This window comes from Canis lupus, chromosome 22 (genome assembly GCF_003254725.2).
Source record: "Canis lupus dingo isolate Sandy chromosome 22, ASM325472v2, whole genome shotgun sequence".
Taxonomy (NCBI): Eukaryota; Metazoa; Chordata; class Mammalia; order Carnivora; family Canidae; genus Canis; species Canis lupus.
In genome coordinates this window covers 56,253,199-56,268,733 of record NC_064264.1, presented here as the reverse complement: position 1 = coordinate 56,268,733, position 15,535 = coordinate 56,253,199, and the positions used below count along the sequence as shown (strand labels likewise).

The 15,535-nt window shown below is 40.8% G+C and overlaps 1 protein-coding gene across 2 annotated transcripts in view; it reads left to right on the top strand.

Annotated features, from left to right (window-relative positions):
* The window catches only part of NALF1 (NALCN channel auxiliary factor 1), a 625,450-nt gene extending 610,071 nt beyond the window's left edge, over positions 1–15,379 (top strand). The window contains exons 3-4 of one of the 2 annotated variants that reach the window (XM_025440983.3): positions 13,325–13,370; positions 15,071–15,209. In XM_025440983.3, the coding sequence (XP_025296768.1) occupies positions 13,325–13,347 (23 nt within the window). In that variant the 3' untranslated portion in view covers positions 13,348–13,370; positions 15,071–15,209. Of the gene's footprint in view, positions 1–13,324; positions 13,371–15,070 lie in introns of both variants that reach the window. The other variant, XM_025440982.3, reaches the window with a different exon arrangement.
* Positions 15,380–15,535: the final 156 nt, after the last annotated feature.

Here is a 15,535-nt window from a genome sequence, read left to right as displayed (position 1 = left end):
TTCTCAAGAGATAACTTATTTCTATTATTTTTACCTTAAAAAGGGTGGACACTGGGATCCCCAGGTGGCTCAGTGGTTTGGAGCCTGCCTTTGGCCCAGGGTATGATTCTAGAGTCCCGGGATCGAGTCCCACATCAGGCTTCCTGCATGGAGCCTGCTTCTCCCTCTGCCTGTGTCTCTGCCTCTCTGTCTCTGTGTCTCTTATGAATAAATAAATAAAATCTTAAAAAAAATAAAATGGGTGGACACAATTTGGATACTGTTGTTGATTTTGTATTTTTTGTATTTTTTGTATTTCCAAATAAATCCTATTGTGTTCATGTGAAATTACTCTTCTAGCCAATATACAATGAAGAGATACTAAAATTTAAACACTAAGTTCTGCAACACTAAGGATTTACATGATGGCAAAAATTATCTTGGTAATGAGTAAACCATTGCATTGCAAACCATGGGTGTAACTAATGATCCAAGCTGGCAAGCTGAAGCCAAAATTTTATGTCCCATGTGTCTCTAAATCTTATCAAAATTGAAATAAGAACTATAAAATGAAACTTATTTGTAGAAGCAACAGAACCATTTTGTTTTGTTTTGTTTTACAAAGTGGGACACTATTAAAATGCAGACTTACGATTTTTTTTTTTTTCTGTGGAAGAGCAAAGGCAGTTGTAAGATTTTAGAACACAGCCAGAATTGGGAGCAGGTTCTAAGAGACCCCACAGCGGGGAAGGGTATCGTTCTTCCATCAGGGCCCTCTACTGATTGTGGCTTGTTCTGAGGATATAGCAGGATCAGGAGGACACAGAAGCGCTCTGATGAAGTGCAGCTCTCAGCAGACACTGAGCCACAAAACTCAAGGATCTACCTGCTAATGACATTGAATGAGCTCCTGAGAGGGGTGCAAGGAAGCCTTCTTAGCAATGCCTCTGGAAGTTGTGGGAAGGGAACCTCAGCTTGTTCCATCCCCACCCAAGGAGAATGCTGCCCTGCAGAGAGACCTGCAGCCTGAAGGCAACAGAGATGGAAACGTTATATGGAAGGGCTGGGACCCACCCAATATAATCTTTTTGGAGAAAACATAACAAAACAAAAGGACACAGAGTGGAAGCAGACGAGGGATTGGCTATCAAAGCAATGTGTGAAGGACTTTTTCCAGAGTGAAAGAAAAATACGGTTTTAGTTGCAAGGAGTTCAGCAAAAGAAGCTATAGAGAAACCATATGCAAACATATCTTCTTGAGATTTTATAATACAACAGATACATGCAATATCCAAAAAGGTTTCACTGAAGATAGCAAGCCCTCTGTGAAACGAGACGGATGCTGACAGTGTGGAGGCAGGGTGTGGGACTCCTTGGTCTTCTCCCCCAATAATATGCCTGTGGGCACATGACATTACATGACAGAAAGCACTCTGCATGTGGAATTAAGGTTGCTAACCAGCTCATATTAAATCTTCCTAAAAATAGGAAGATTGTCCTGGGGGATCCCTGGGTGGCTCAGCGGTTTAGCGCCTGCCTTTGGCCCAGGGAGTGATCCTGGAGTCCCAGGATTGAGTCCCGCGTCAGGCTCCCGGCATGGAGCCTGCTTCTCCCTCTGCCTGTGTCTCTGCCTCATTCTCTCTCTCTATGTATGTCTATCATAAATAAATAAATAAATAAATAAATAAATAAATAAATAAATCTTAAAAAAAAAACAAAAAAAAACAGGAAGATTGTCTTGGGTCAACCAGCTGGGCCCAACGTCATCACAGAAGAGAGAAGTGCAGGGCCAGAAGGATGAGTCATGAGGATCAGAGAAATGGGAGGTGGGAAAGACTCAACTCCACTGTTACTAGATTTCATAATGGGGAAAGAGGCCACCAGCCAGGGGGATGAGGTGGCTTCTAGAAGCAGATCTCTAGTCAACTGCTGCAAGAAAATAGGGATCTACAACCACAGGAGAGTAAATTTTGCAAATGTCCTGAATCAGCCTGGATAGTCAAGGCCAATTCCTATATTTCAGCCTCACAGAACCCCAAGTGGGGAAGTCAGTCAAACTTACCCTGGCTTCTGACCTACAGAACTGGGAGGTGAGAAACAGATGCCATTTTAAGCCACTGTGTCTGTGACAGGTTTTTACAGTAGCAATAGAAAGCCAAAACACATCTTGGTACTGGAAGTCTGGGGCTGCATAACAAATACCAGGAAATGTGGAAGTGGCTTTGGAACCAGACCATGGGGGATGTTGGGAGAAGTTTGAATAGCATGATAACAAAATTCCCAGATTGCCTTGAGCTGGATGTTGGTAGAAGTGTGGCATGAAAGACCACTGGCCAGGGCTCAGAGGGAGATGAGGAGGAGGGTGTTAATGGTAACTGGAAACATGTTATGTAGTATTAGGAAGCCTATCAGAATGGGATCCTGCAGAAGCATGGAAGGCAGAGATTGTAAGTGATGGAGTTGGCTCTATGGTGGAAAAGATTTCCCAGCAAAGTGTTTCAGGCTACATCTGTAGCCTGGTGTTTTCTTGCTGCCTAGAATAAAATGCAAAAAGAGACAGATAAATTGAGGGAACCATTAAACAATACAAATCCAGGATTTGATAATTTGGGAAAATCTCTGTCTTCCAAGATGGCAAGAGATAAAAAAATGTCCTGTCAGGAAAGCATGCTCTGGAGAAAACAAAACAGAACAGAACAGAGGGTGTGGCAGCACAACCAATGCCAACACCTCAGAAAGTCTGAATGTTCCACGTACGCAGCTATACAGAGGCTCTTTGAAGAGGTGACAGGTGTGACTCAGAGATCCTCTCAGCCATCTGAGCAGGGGCCAAAAACAGCAAAGGGATTATCTAGGAAAGATCTGTGGAGGCGCTTCTTGTCTGAGAGAGAGTGAATCCTTGTGACACAGACAAGAGTCTCACATAGTTATCAAGAATTCATATCAGCAAAAACGCTGCCAGCTTGGACTGGAAGGGACAGGCAGGATGGAAGGAAGAAAGGGAGTCAGACACCCCCAGCCACACTAATGAAACTACTCAGCTGTAAACACGTGCCGTTTGTCATAAAAGAGGAAGGATGGTCAGAGGGCAGAGCTCTGGGCCCAGAGGGGAAGCTGAGAACCACACAGGATTATTCCCAAGCCTGGAAACCAAATGGAGTTTGTGGTGCTGGCCTTCAAAACTGAATTGGACGATGACGTGTTTTCCTGCCATTGTCTTCATTTATGACGCTGAGTGTCTGTAAGTCCTAGCCTGTGCTTGTCTCAACGTCTCAACATTGGATGCTGGGAGCAGATAACTTGCTTTCTACAATCTCCACAGATGGAGAGAAATTGTGCCCCAGGATGGATTACATTTAGAATCACATCCATACCTAATGTAGGTGATTTGGGTCAAGAAATTCGAGGATTTTGAACTAAGATCTAGAGGTTTCCATACTTTGAGTTGCTGCTGTTTTGGGTGGAGACATTTGGAATCTTTGGATGTGGTTTGCATGTGGCATGGATGTGAATCTTTGTAAGCCAGAGGGCAGAGTGATAGACTGAGTAATGCCTTCCTCAATGAAAAAGATGCCTGTGACCATTCCTTGGAACCTATGAACACACTGTATGGCAAAAAAGATTTTGCAGGTAGGATTGAGGTTATGGACTTTGAGGTAGAAGATCATCCTGGATAATCTGGGTGGGCCCATTCTGATCACATGAGCCCTGAAAACCACAGAAGAAGGCAGACAGTCAGTCAGAGACACAGTATGAGAGGCAGGAGAGTTGACACTAAAGGAGGGTTAGAGAGAATGAGTAGGACCCACAGATCATTGCTGGCTTGGAAGGTGGAGAAAGGGACCACCAGCCAAGAAGCAGGGATAGACACCTCCTGGATGCTGAGAGTTACCCTGTCAAGAGTGTGTGAGGACTGCAGGACCCCAGTCCTACAAGTAAAGAAAACCAAATTCTGCCAATACACTTAATGGCCTTAGAAGTAAATCCTCCTCAGAATCTCCAGAAAGGAATTCAGCCCTGCCACCATTTTGATTTTAGTTTGTGAACACAGGCCAGAGAAACCAATCAGCCCTGCTAGACTTCCCACAGGAGTGTGAGTAGATGAATGAGTGCTGGTTTCACCGCTGAATGTGTGGTGAGCTTTTACTCATCAACAGGAAACACATACGACTAGAACCTTCACCACTAGATGCTGAGATACAGCCAACTGATGCCTCAAAAGTTATTAGAACCAAAAAGATTGTGAACTAGGATCTATACCTGACAAACTGTCTTTCAATTGTGAGAATGAAGTTTTTTTGTTTAAATTAAATATGTATACTCTTGAAAGTTTACCTTCCACACATCCCATCTGGAACATAATTTAAAGTTTTACTCTAGTCAAACAAAAGAGTAGCCTGAGAAAGAGGATACTGTAGGATCTTGTGGTGGTGGTATAGTGGAAATCACTCATGAGATAATATGTGCAACAAAAATATTAGAACTGCTCATATTAGAACATTGAAACTGGTATGATTATGAGACTGGATGGGTCAGTGATCCAGGGAAGAAGTTAAAACATTTTTTTTCTGATTCTATGAAAAAATGCAAGACAACTAGAACCTCAGGAAAAATGTGCAAGAGAATCATGGGTCATATATCAAGGAATCTAAAATTTTCATGATTTTTATGAATTGATGAAGCATAAAAAGTGAGACTCTGTTTTTCCTAATATGTAAATGATGTTGAGTAAGAGTATTGTAATGAAATAGGATTAAATGAATTCTCAGGATGCACTTTTGTTTTCTAACTTTCAATATTCAAAATTAATGTACATCACACATACACACAGGAAACTGTAGTTTTAGAGAAAAAAAAATGATTGGCCACCTTTCGGGATCAGGGGAGGAGGAAAGAACTGTAGTGGGTTCTTTAGTGGGTCTAAAAATCACTGGATTAAGAAATAGCTGAAGGAATTTGTTGTATAGAGTTACAGAGATAATCATTCCCAACACAAAAGCAAACCAAAAGCAGATACAATCCATCAGAAATGTTTATCCTTGGAGAACAGGATTAGGATTGAAGAGAAAGGTAATTGTTTGCTTTCCATTTTATGCTTTATGTTATTCCAGGGTTATTATTTCCATACTCATGTAATAATTTTCTCATTGCCATTATTGCTCATTTATTTCAAAAACATTTATTTTTTTATGATGAAAATGTATTCCAGTTAAAGTCTCCTGGGTGGGCATAAGTAAAAGGTTATCATGCAGTCTTATCCTTAGGACCTTTAACAATTCCTCTTTAGGAAAACAAACAAAAAAAAGGAGCAGACAGTAAGTGGCAAAGTAAACAGAAGCATCTGACTTCCCCACTTCTGACTCCAGTGAAATAACCAAGGGAACATGACAACTATAGGTCATTAGAAAGGGGCCTCCTAGCCACCCCGAAACAGAGCCATTTCTTTAAGAGGAATAGAAATCAGATCAGATTCGAGCACTCTGAGGACTTGCTTGCAATTCTCCCTCGGGACTGGGAGGGAAAACATGGAGATCTGTGATCCACGAGTCCTTATTTGGAGGAAAATGCTTTACAGAGTTGAGAGAGAGCTGGTCAATGTTCCACTGGATTTTCTGAAGCCAGTGCTGACCCTAGGCATTCTCCACAGCTGTGCAGGGGCCCTCAGGACAGGGCATGGGCTTCTTCTGAAATGCAGCCCCGAGGAGGTGTGGGTGGTCACAGGAAAGCAGATTCAGAAAAGATGCAGGTGAAAAGAACTAACTGGGGAAAGGTTAGCCAGAGCCCTGAATCCCTTCCTGTACTTCTAGCAGCATCCTCAGGGGAGTGAGATGTCAAACTAAATAAATAACAAAGCTACTCCAGCTGTTCTGGAGGCAAATGGAAACATATCTTTGTTCAAAGATAAATATACAGAATATTATTTCCTAGGGCTATTGTAAGAAAAATGTCTCACAATTCTGGAGGCTAGAAGAAGTCCAAGATGAATGTGTCATAAGGTTAGTTCCTTTTGAGGGATCAGAGGGACTGTCTGTTCCACTCTTGCCTCCTAGCAGATTGCTGGGTTTGCCAGCAATCTCTTGTTTTCCTTGACTTGTAGATGCCTCACCCCTTCACATGACCTTCTCCCTGATCTGTTCCAGTCTTCCCTCTATCCATGCCTGTCTCTGGGTCCAATTTCTTTTTTATTATTATTATTTTAAATTTATGGACACAGATCACATTGGACTAGGTATCACATAATGACCTCATCTTGATTAAGTCTCTTAAGACCTTCTTTCCAAATCAGGTCACATTCTGTAGTACTAGGTTCTAGGTCTTCAACATATCTCTTTGGGGGACTTGATTCAACCTTTAACACACAGAAAATGAAATATGGAATCTAATTAGAATATACTTTACATGGGAGGAGGAAGACAGAGTTTGAGAAAAAGAATGATAGAGCACATATTTGAGAAAAGTTACTATAAGGGTAATTTTAGACTGCATCTACTCAATAAAATTCAAGAACATATAGGACCTTTAAAACAAAGGGAGAAGAGTAAAAAGGGAATTTGGCTGAGAAGCAGGCAACCATAACACTAGGTTTAAGTTTAAAAAAGACAATATTGCAGGGCAACAAAGAAAATTTGCAAATACATTATAGATGTATAGTATCAACCATCTAGAAATTGGAATAAGCCAAGGGGAGGGATGAGCATGTAGGGGCAAGGCCGAAGGCAGAAACTAAAAATGTAGAAATGGTGACAGGGAATGTGATAAAGTTGAAAACATACAAAACATAAAACCGAGGAAAGAAACAATAAAAGAAACTATGAGAAATATCTTTCCTGAGATTCAGGACACTCATTGGCAGGTTAAAGTGATTCCTCCCATTCTGGAAAAATTTTTTAAATGAGATTAAATTCAAAACATTTCTGAATTTTGAGAGTGAAGGAGGTATCCTACAAGCTCCAGGGAGAAACTACCATAGTTGACCACTGACGTTTCATGTCTCTCAAAAAGAGTGGATGGCATCCATGGATGTGTCTGTTCTGCAGGCATCTCTCTCTCATCTCAGTAGGTGGCTGGTGGGACTGGCAAGGATGATCAGAACAAGTCCAGGATTGTGTCACAACCTGATGGCATTGAACTGAGAGAACCAGATGAGGAAGTCCTGTGTGTGCATATGCATAAAAAGACAGCCAAGCCTTCCTTCCCCTGCGAGGTGTGCAGCAGGGAGTTGAGATTACAGTGCTCATCTCCACCACATGAGGACACGTCCCTTTCTGATGACCAACCCCGTGATTCATGTCACCTGGTGTACCTTGTATTTCATGAAAAAGGCTTGAATTTTTCCACTATTACTCCTACCATCTGTTCTTATCCTTTTAATTTTTCACCTAAATCAGCTCCTGTGAGTTTCTGTTAATTGCAACCACAGAATCTCTGAATAAGATCAATATAAAGCAAGTTGCAGGTATTATTAATAATTAAGAGGAGACAGGCTATAAAATGAGTAATGTGACAATAATTGACTGTAAAACATCTGATGGTAGCCAAAAATGATACAGAATGAGGTGTTGAAGGAAACAAAATTTTGTTAATTTCTTTATCAGTGATCCTGAATTACAAAAAAAATAGGTTCAACTATGTATGTTTTCTAAAAGCCAAGGTCTAGTAGAATTGACAACACCAAGCATTTAGCACATTATGAAAAAACAGCATTTAAATATGCTCACATAGAAAAAGATAGAAAAAAGTAAAGAAACATTTTTAAATGTTTGGAAATGCTATTATATGATGATCAAAGCAAGATCAAGCACTACAAGTCTGACAATAAATGTAAGTGGATTAAACTCTCCTTTTCAATTATTGTGAAATTCTTATAGGTAGAACACAGTACAGAGAAAATATAGAGGTCAAGAAAAATTAAAATAATGGACAAAGATATATCAGATGACTGTGCTAACATGCATCAAGTTTACATTAATACTGGACAAAATATGTTCAAAACCACAACAGAACAAAACCAACAAAACTTCACCAAAAAAAAGTATATGTATGTACTTTGTAAGAACAAAGAGTATCATGTTTTCTTGATTAATAGTAAATGTCTAGTGAAAAATATGAAGTTGTTAATTTTCTTTACCTACTGACTTAATAGCCAAATGTATAAAGCAGAATCATCAGAAATGGTTGAAGAAGACACATTTCTCAGTTGATGACATTCTGAATAAGAAAAAAATATATAAACATAAAGATTAAGCATTGTTACCAATGTTACTATTTGTAAAAAATAATAAAGATGATAATTTTATATAACATGAAGAAAATCCACAAAGAAAGCAATTAGAGAAAAACTTTTTAAAGGCCACATTCTTGAAATTAAGGTAAATAAAACCTGAAATTAGTGACAAAAATAGTTTTGAAAATGTATCAGTGACATTATTTTAAAAGCCATAAAACACTCTTTTAAGTCATTTAGATATAAAAGGAAATGGGTATTGCAATTACAGAATATGGAAAATCACTACATATTAAAACAAGAAAATTGGCTGAAGCTATTCTCAGATGGAAATTTAGATCAGTAACTAAGTTATTAAGGAAAAACATGAATTTATTTATTTATTTATTATTATTTTTTTTTATTGGTGTTCAATTTACTAACATACAGAATAACACCCAGTGCCCGTCACCCATTCACTCCCACCCCCCGCCCTCCTCCCCTTCTACCACCCCTAGTTCGTTTCCCAGAGTTAGCAGTCTTTACGTTCTGTCTCCCTTTCTGATATTTCCCACACATTTCTTCCCCCTTCCCTTCTTTTCCCTTTCACTATTATTTATATTCCCCAAATGAATGAGAACATATAATGTTTGTCCTTCTCCGACTGACTTACTTCACTCAGCATAATACCCTCCAGTTCCATCCACGTTGAAGCAAATGGTGGGTATTTGTCATTTCTAATAGCTGAGTAATATTCCATTGTATACATAAACCACATCTTCTTTATCCATTCATCTTTCGTTGGACACCGAGGCTCCTTCCACAGAAAACTGTGTGGAGGTTCCTCAAACAGTTAAAAATATACCTGCCCTACGACCCAGCAATTGCACTGTTGGGGATTTACCCCAAAGATACAAATGCAATGAAACGCCGGGACACCTGCACCCCGATGTTTCTAGCAGCAATGGCCACGATAGAAAAACATGAATTTAAATGAATAAAGTGGCACTCAATTCAATATAGTTAAAAGGGGAAATAATAAATGAAAATCAACCAAAAGATAAAAATAATTAAGAAATCGATGTATTAATGAAGAGAATATATCAATGTTCAAGAGCTATATCCCTGATAATGCAAAACAAAGTGGGCAAAAAAAATCTTGAAAATCTTACCAGGGTCAAAAAAAGATGAAACAAAGTTTAATGATGAAGGAGAGGATTAGAAAACTAGTTTTAAAATATGTATAGTTCTACATGGATAAATGTAAAAGTCTCAAAAAAAAAGCTATTTTTAGAGAAATATGAATGATCAAACTTGGCACAAAACCACCTTGACAGATTAATAGCCATGAAAGAAATTGTAAAATTATGAAAATTACCTTAAAGAAAGACCTTATAGCTAGAAAGTTTTATAGATTCCATGCCATATAAATTATTCTAGAGTTACTAAAACTCAATAGTAATGTGTATAGAATACGCATTTATAGTATATGCATATTACATATACAATCTCACTTAGATATAAACACAACATTTAAAATCAATACTACCCAATCAAATAAAGAATAACATGGTAAAGTATAGTCACACATGCTGAATAGACTTTTCCATGTGAAATATAGAAATTACATGCACACTCTGTGTGTATATATGTGTCTGTATTAATTAAAAAGTTGGGGAAACCAAAAAAAAAAGTTGGGGAAACCAATTCCAGCAGTTTCTTTTTGTTTCTTTTTTCCTCCTATCAAAGTCAGATTTGGAGTGATTTCCTCTCTTCTTTTTACTTTACTGTTTTTTTTAAGACTTTTGCATTCAGAAAAATTTTAAGTATATCACTTGTTCAGATATCTGAAAAAATTAGTCTCATATATGATGGTAAAAGGCAAATTACTGAGATAATAAAGGATTATATGTGGTTATTTTAAGGATTTCCTTAGAATATTTGGCTTTCCTGTACTTAGACGATATTTATAATGACCATACTAGAGTAATTGTTTTGAGCTATGAAAAATAAGGTTTTTCCCATTGAGTGGCTCAGATGAATGGGAAACAGTAAAATAATTTGAATTGGATGTTCCTTAAAGTCTTTTTTCATAATAGATTCTGATTCCACTATTTATCCCAACTTAGTATAGGAATAATAATTATTATGTGAGATTTTACTATCTGCCAGGCACTCTTCTCAGCAATTTATGTGTATTATTTAATTTGCAAAGAAATCTCATGAGGTTGGTACTCTAAGCTAGCATAATAATTGCTATTATTATTATTATTATTCAATGTCAAATAGCAACTAATGATTCATCAGAGATTGCAAATAGAGCATTTTGTAAGCAAAATGTATCAGAACATTTCATTCACTGAAAATTTCCTCTTTTCCTTTTGAAACCCCAATCAGTTATATACCTGTGCAATGAAATGATTGCTTGAGAAATGATTTTCTTTTGGAAATAAGTTCTTGTGGTCCCTTGAATGATGTGGAAGAGTTAGATGCTTTGGGTAGACTTCCCAGGAAATGCATCTGTGTGCAGGTGGTTCATCGGGAAAGTGTATCTGTGAGTCAGGAAAGGAAGGTTGGGCAGGGGGTCAGTATCCGAAGCTGAGATGGCCCTTCACAGATGCTCTGATGACTGGAAGTGGCTGCCCAGAGGCTGGGAGATCGTTTCCGGGGAAACACTGAGGCAGGATCCACCTGCCAGCAGCATTCCTAGCTAGGGGAGTGAATCTGAGATGGAACAGAGTAGAATGGGGCAGAGAAGAGTACAGTCATGTTTTCTATGCAGACCCAACAGGAAAGAAATTATTTTTAGGCATAAATCTGAAAGAATGAAAGAATGGAGACAACAACCAGAACCTCTTAGAAACTAGAACGAAAACTGGTGCCCAGTAAAGGGTTTGTTGAAACCTTTGCTGACACAGCAGAGGGGAACCAGGAAGCGGGATTCACATCCCAAACTCTCCAGACACAGGGACAGAGGGCAGCCCATACTGTGAAGGCAGCAGCAGAGTGAGGATAGGGTGGAAGGTAGAAATCTGTTTAGAAGCCATCAGATCTGCACAGCCCATGCCCGCCTCTCCAACCCAGCACTTGCTCTCCCCAACCCCAGAGAAAGGCATTTACCCATTTCTTTATGCAGGGAGGACTATTTTTAGGAGATGGTTGGAGAGAGTTGTTGGGTTTGGTGCCACTAGGGTGGGGAGGTTTGGGGAGGGACCCAAAATGTGGGTTAAATGAATGTGTACACACTGGGTGGAGACCCTCCCATCCCCAGCTATCTTCTCCCATTTGATTTTCAGCACAGCCTCTGTTCTCCTGGACAGATAACACTGGCTATTTTCTAGGAAATCTCACCAATGTAAAGGGAAGAAATGAACAAGTTTTTCCATTTAAACAGTTCAGGCAGGTTCCCTCACCAGGCCACTCACACCCCTCCTTAGGTGTCCTGATTTGCAATGCTTTTCACTGTGGGCGTTCAATCAAGAATGCATAGGCTTCCCACATAAAAAATAAGAAACAAAGAAGAAAAAAGTGGCTCAGAGAAAACAGAGCCCATCCAGGGAGGAAATAAAACATGAAAAATACAAGCCCTGCAAATATCTCAGCGATAAAATGATATGTTGCAACTGTGAAATGAAAACAGACAAAAGAAAGAAAGAAAGAAAGAGAAATAAAGAAAGAAAGAAACAAAGAAAGAAACAAAGAAAGAAACAAAGAGAAATCCAACATTCAGAGTTCATAAAAGATCTCTCGGAAATTAAAATGTGATAGAAAAAAAAACACAATAAAATCATTACACGATAAAGCTCCCTGAATCCTCCAGAAAGTAGAGCAAAGAGATGAAGTGGCATAAAAGTAGGAGAGTTGAGATCAGAGAATTACAGGACAGTTCCCAGAGGCCTGATGAAGGAAGGCAGGAGTCATGCTCAGAAATCGGAAGGATAAGAATTTCTGAACCAGAATTCCATGCTTAGCCAAACAAGCAGTTAAATACAAGGTAGAATAAACACATTTTTCGACATGCAGCATCTTAGATATTTGCTCCAATGAACTTTCCTTAGGAAGATGCTAGATGCCACAGTCCCTTAAATCGAGAAAGGACACGTAGGCTATTCCTGAATAGGAAACCCAGAGAACGGGGATGCAAGCATCCCCCACGAGGGCGTTCACTGAGACAGTCGGGCTGGAGGTTGGGCGCCAGGCATAAAACCATAGGTCCCAATGGTAGAAGACTCCAGGAGAAAAGATAGAATGCCCTATTTTGCTGGAACAGCTGGGAAGTACTTGAGGTTGAAGTAGTAAGTACTTAGGAAGCTGTAAGATAATTATTATCTTAGGAAAACCAAAGCTGTAAGTTACAGAAAACTCAAGTTGACTGTGTGTCTGAGTTAAGAACTGTTTTTTGTCGTATCCTAATAAAGAGAACTTTGTTGAATGACTACCATGCAGGGACGGGGGTGCATAGGAGCTGAAAAATGAGTATTGATGATGTTGCTGTCATGTGTCCCAGGGGGAAATCTATGAAGACAACAAGCGAAAAATCAAGAAAAGCATAAAACAGGTTATTTGCAGGAATGTAGCTAAATACAGAAACAGCGAAAAGAGGTTCAAGTACTTGCCTCTGAGAAGGAAGAATTAGGGATGGGGGAGGTGGAGGCATTAAAAAAAATTTCTTGTGGAATTGTTTGATTATTCATGTATATGCATGTATAACCCTGAAAAAAAATCTTACTAAAAGGATGCACAAGGGGAAAAGGAACAGTATGAATTTTATCAGTCGAGAAGAAGAGTACATTTATTGGCCTGAATGACCTGCCTTATTCTCTATGAAATGACTTTAGTCATAGAGTTTGCTAGTCAGCAAACTAGCTTCTGAGTTTGGGAGAGCTTCTTACTTGGATGAAATCATTAAATATATTCTTGTTATATTCTAAAATGTTGATCTAAATGACCTTTAGATTTCTATTCTTATGATCTTAACTATAAACTCTCTTCTTTGTAGAATATAATTTTGGAAAACGTATACTTCAATAAATGATTAGCCTACTAGTGAGGTATCGTATATGAAAAAAGAAAATATCATACATTAAAAATGTCGGAGCTGCAGACCTCATTAATTCAGTTTTTTTTCCATATTCTATCTAGGAGAAGGTGAAGTTTACCTTTGAATGCCTAAGAAGAAATGAATATTGTAAGCATCATTATAAGGATATCTTGGTCATTTCTTTAAAAGAATCTGAAGATTGTAGTATATAATATTGTATTTAATAGAGTCTCTTTTTTTAACAAATATATATCGAGTGTATTCATGTAATAAATGCTTGTTAAGGATCTATTTTGTTCAGGCATTCTACTACGTATTGGGAACACAAAGCCAAAATACATAGTTCTTGCTTTTAAGGTGACAGATGAATAAGGAAATTGACATAAAACTAGCAAGTGTGCTGAAAAGGACAGATAACAGTGGCTCCATTGAAGAGTTAAGGTAGAATGGACTTGCAGCCCAGGAGAGAGTGTAGACTTCACACAGGGAATTTCAGGGGAGTTGAACTTGAAGCATAAATGAGAGTAAAGTCCGTGGACTGATGGGAAAGAATCCAGGAACAAAAGGCAGTCTTGGGCAGTGGTGAAAGTATCATGTGTTCTGGGAAGAGCCAGTAGCTCAGGATGTCCTGAAGCACAGGTCAAGGAGTCTGAAGAGATGGGAAAAGACATTTTAGATTGTATTATGTAGGTGGAGGCAATGAGACACTATTAATAGCTGTTATTATTAAGAGCGAACATTTTCAAATGACTTCTCTGTGCTAGGCACTAAGCCCAGGTCTTCGATACCAAATCTTATTTAAAACTACTCTATCCTCACTTCCAAAGTTTCAGGCTTGAGGATAGCCCAATACAATTTGTGTAGAAACTTTATTCTACCATTCTTGAGAAAATGCGGCTGTCGAGTGAAAAGAAAAAAAAAAGACACAGAATGGTTTAAGTAGCTACTTAACAACATCACATATAATAGGGCAAGGGGCAAGATCGGAAAGATAGAGGTAGTCAAGTGTTTTATTCTTTTTACCACTTTGAAAGTTTCTAGGATATCCATCAATCAATTTAAAAATGAGAACAATGTCTTATTATAGAGGAAGAGGGGAAAGGAAGGGGGAGAAAGAAGAGATTGGGGGGGGAGGGAAGAAAAGAGAGAGGGAGCAAAGGAGACAGTCATTCATGGGGAGGCAGCTGCTGGAGGAGGGGAGGCAGCTGCTGGAGGAGGGGAGGCTGGAAACAGAACTCCTAGAAGGACGGGGAGACCCTTCTGGCAAAGTCCAGGCACAGGATAGGCATCCTTCCGCAGAACAGCAAATGGAAGAATCAGAGCCTAATTTACCAAATAAATCCAAAGGAAAGGGTCCCCCCCGCCCCCTTGGATGCTTGGGCGAGCAAGCAAGAAGGAGAGCGAGGACCCCTGAGGTTGGGGAGACCAGTGAAGGCGGTTCCCGAAGCTGTGATGCTGTGATTGGGGGGGTTGTTTGGCTTGGCTTTGGGCGATGCACCAGTTAATCGTATTCCTGGTGAAGAGAAGGGGCGGTGGTGCGATCCTGGGCACCAAGCGGGTGATTCCGTACTCATCAGGACCCAGAACTCCCCCACCCCGGCCCCCCGCCCCGGTGTGAGCTCCAGGAATAGAAAAAGCACAGCGAGGCATTTGCAAAGACGGGCCTGGGCACAGGTGACCGACCGTGCCCCCACATGGTCTCCGCTGGCCTCTCCTTTACAAAGGGCTCCGGCCCCCCGGGTTTGGTGGCTCAGAACTGAGAGGGTTGGCAGCTTCTGTCTCCTGGGAGCTCCTCCCGGCAGCTCGGCCTTCCCCCTAACCGGCCCCTGTCTTCCTGCCGTCCCCAGGGCTCTACGAAACCTTTCTAACCAACGATGACCCCGAATGCTGTGATGTCAGGAGAGAAGAGCGCCCGAGCAAGCCCTCCAGAGGGACGCTGGGGCCCAGCAGCGCCTGTCACAGGACGTCCCCCACAGTGTCATCAGCGAGCAGGCTGTGCCACAGCAGACTCAAACTGTGCGTGCTCGTGCTCATCCTGCTGCACACAGTGCTCACGGCCTCGGCGGCGCAGAACGGCACGGCGCTGGGCCTCGGGGGCGTGCAGGCGCTGGACGAGAGCTCGCCGCGCGACGAGTAGCCCGGGGCGCGGGGGCGCGGGGGCGCGGGGGCGCGGGGGCGCGGGGGGCGCCCCCAGCCCCGGCCCCCGCCCGGGCCCAGGCCCCGCCCCGCCCCGCCCCCGCTCGGACCCACCCTCGGGGCCTTCTGACCCTCTCGCCGCTGCTGGGGCAAAACTGAAGATGGGCCTGGATCCA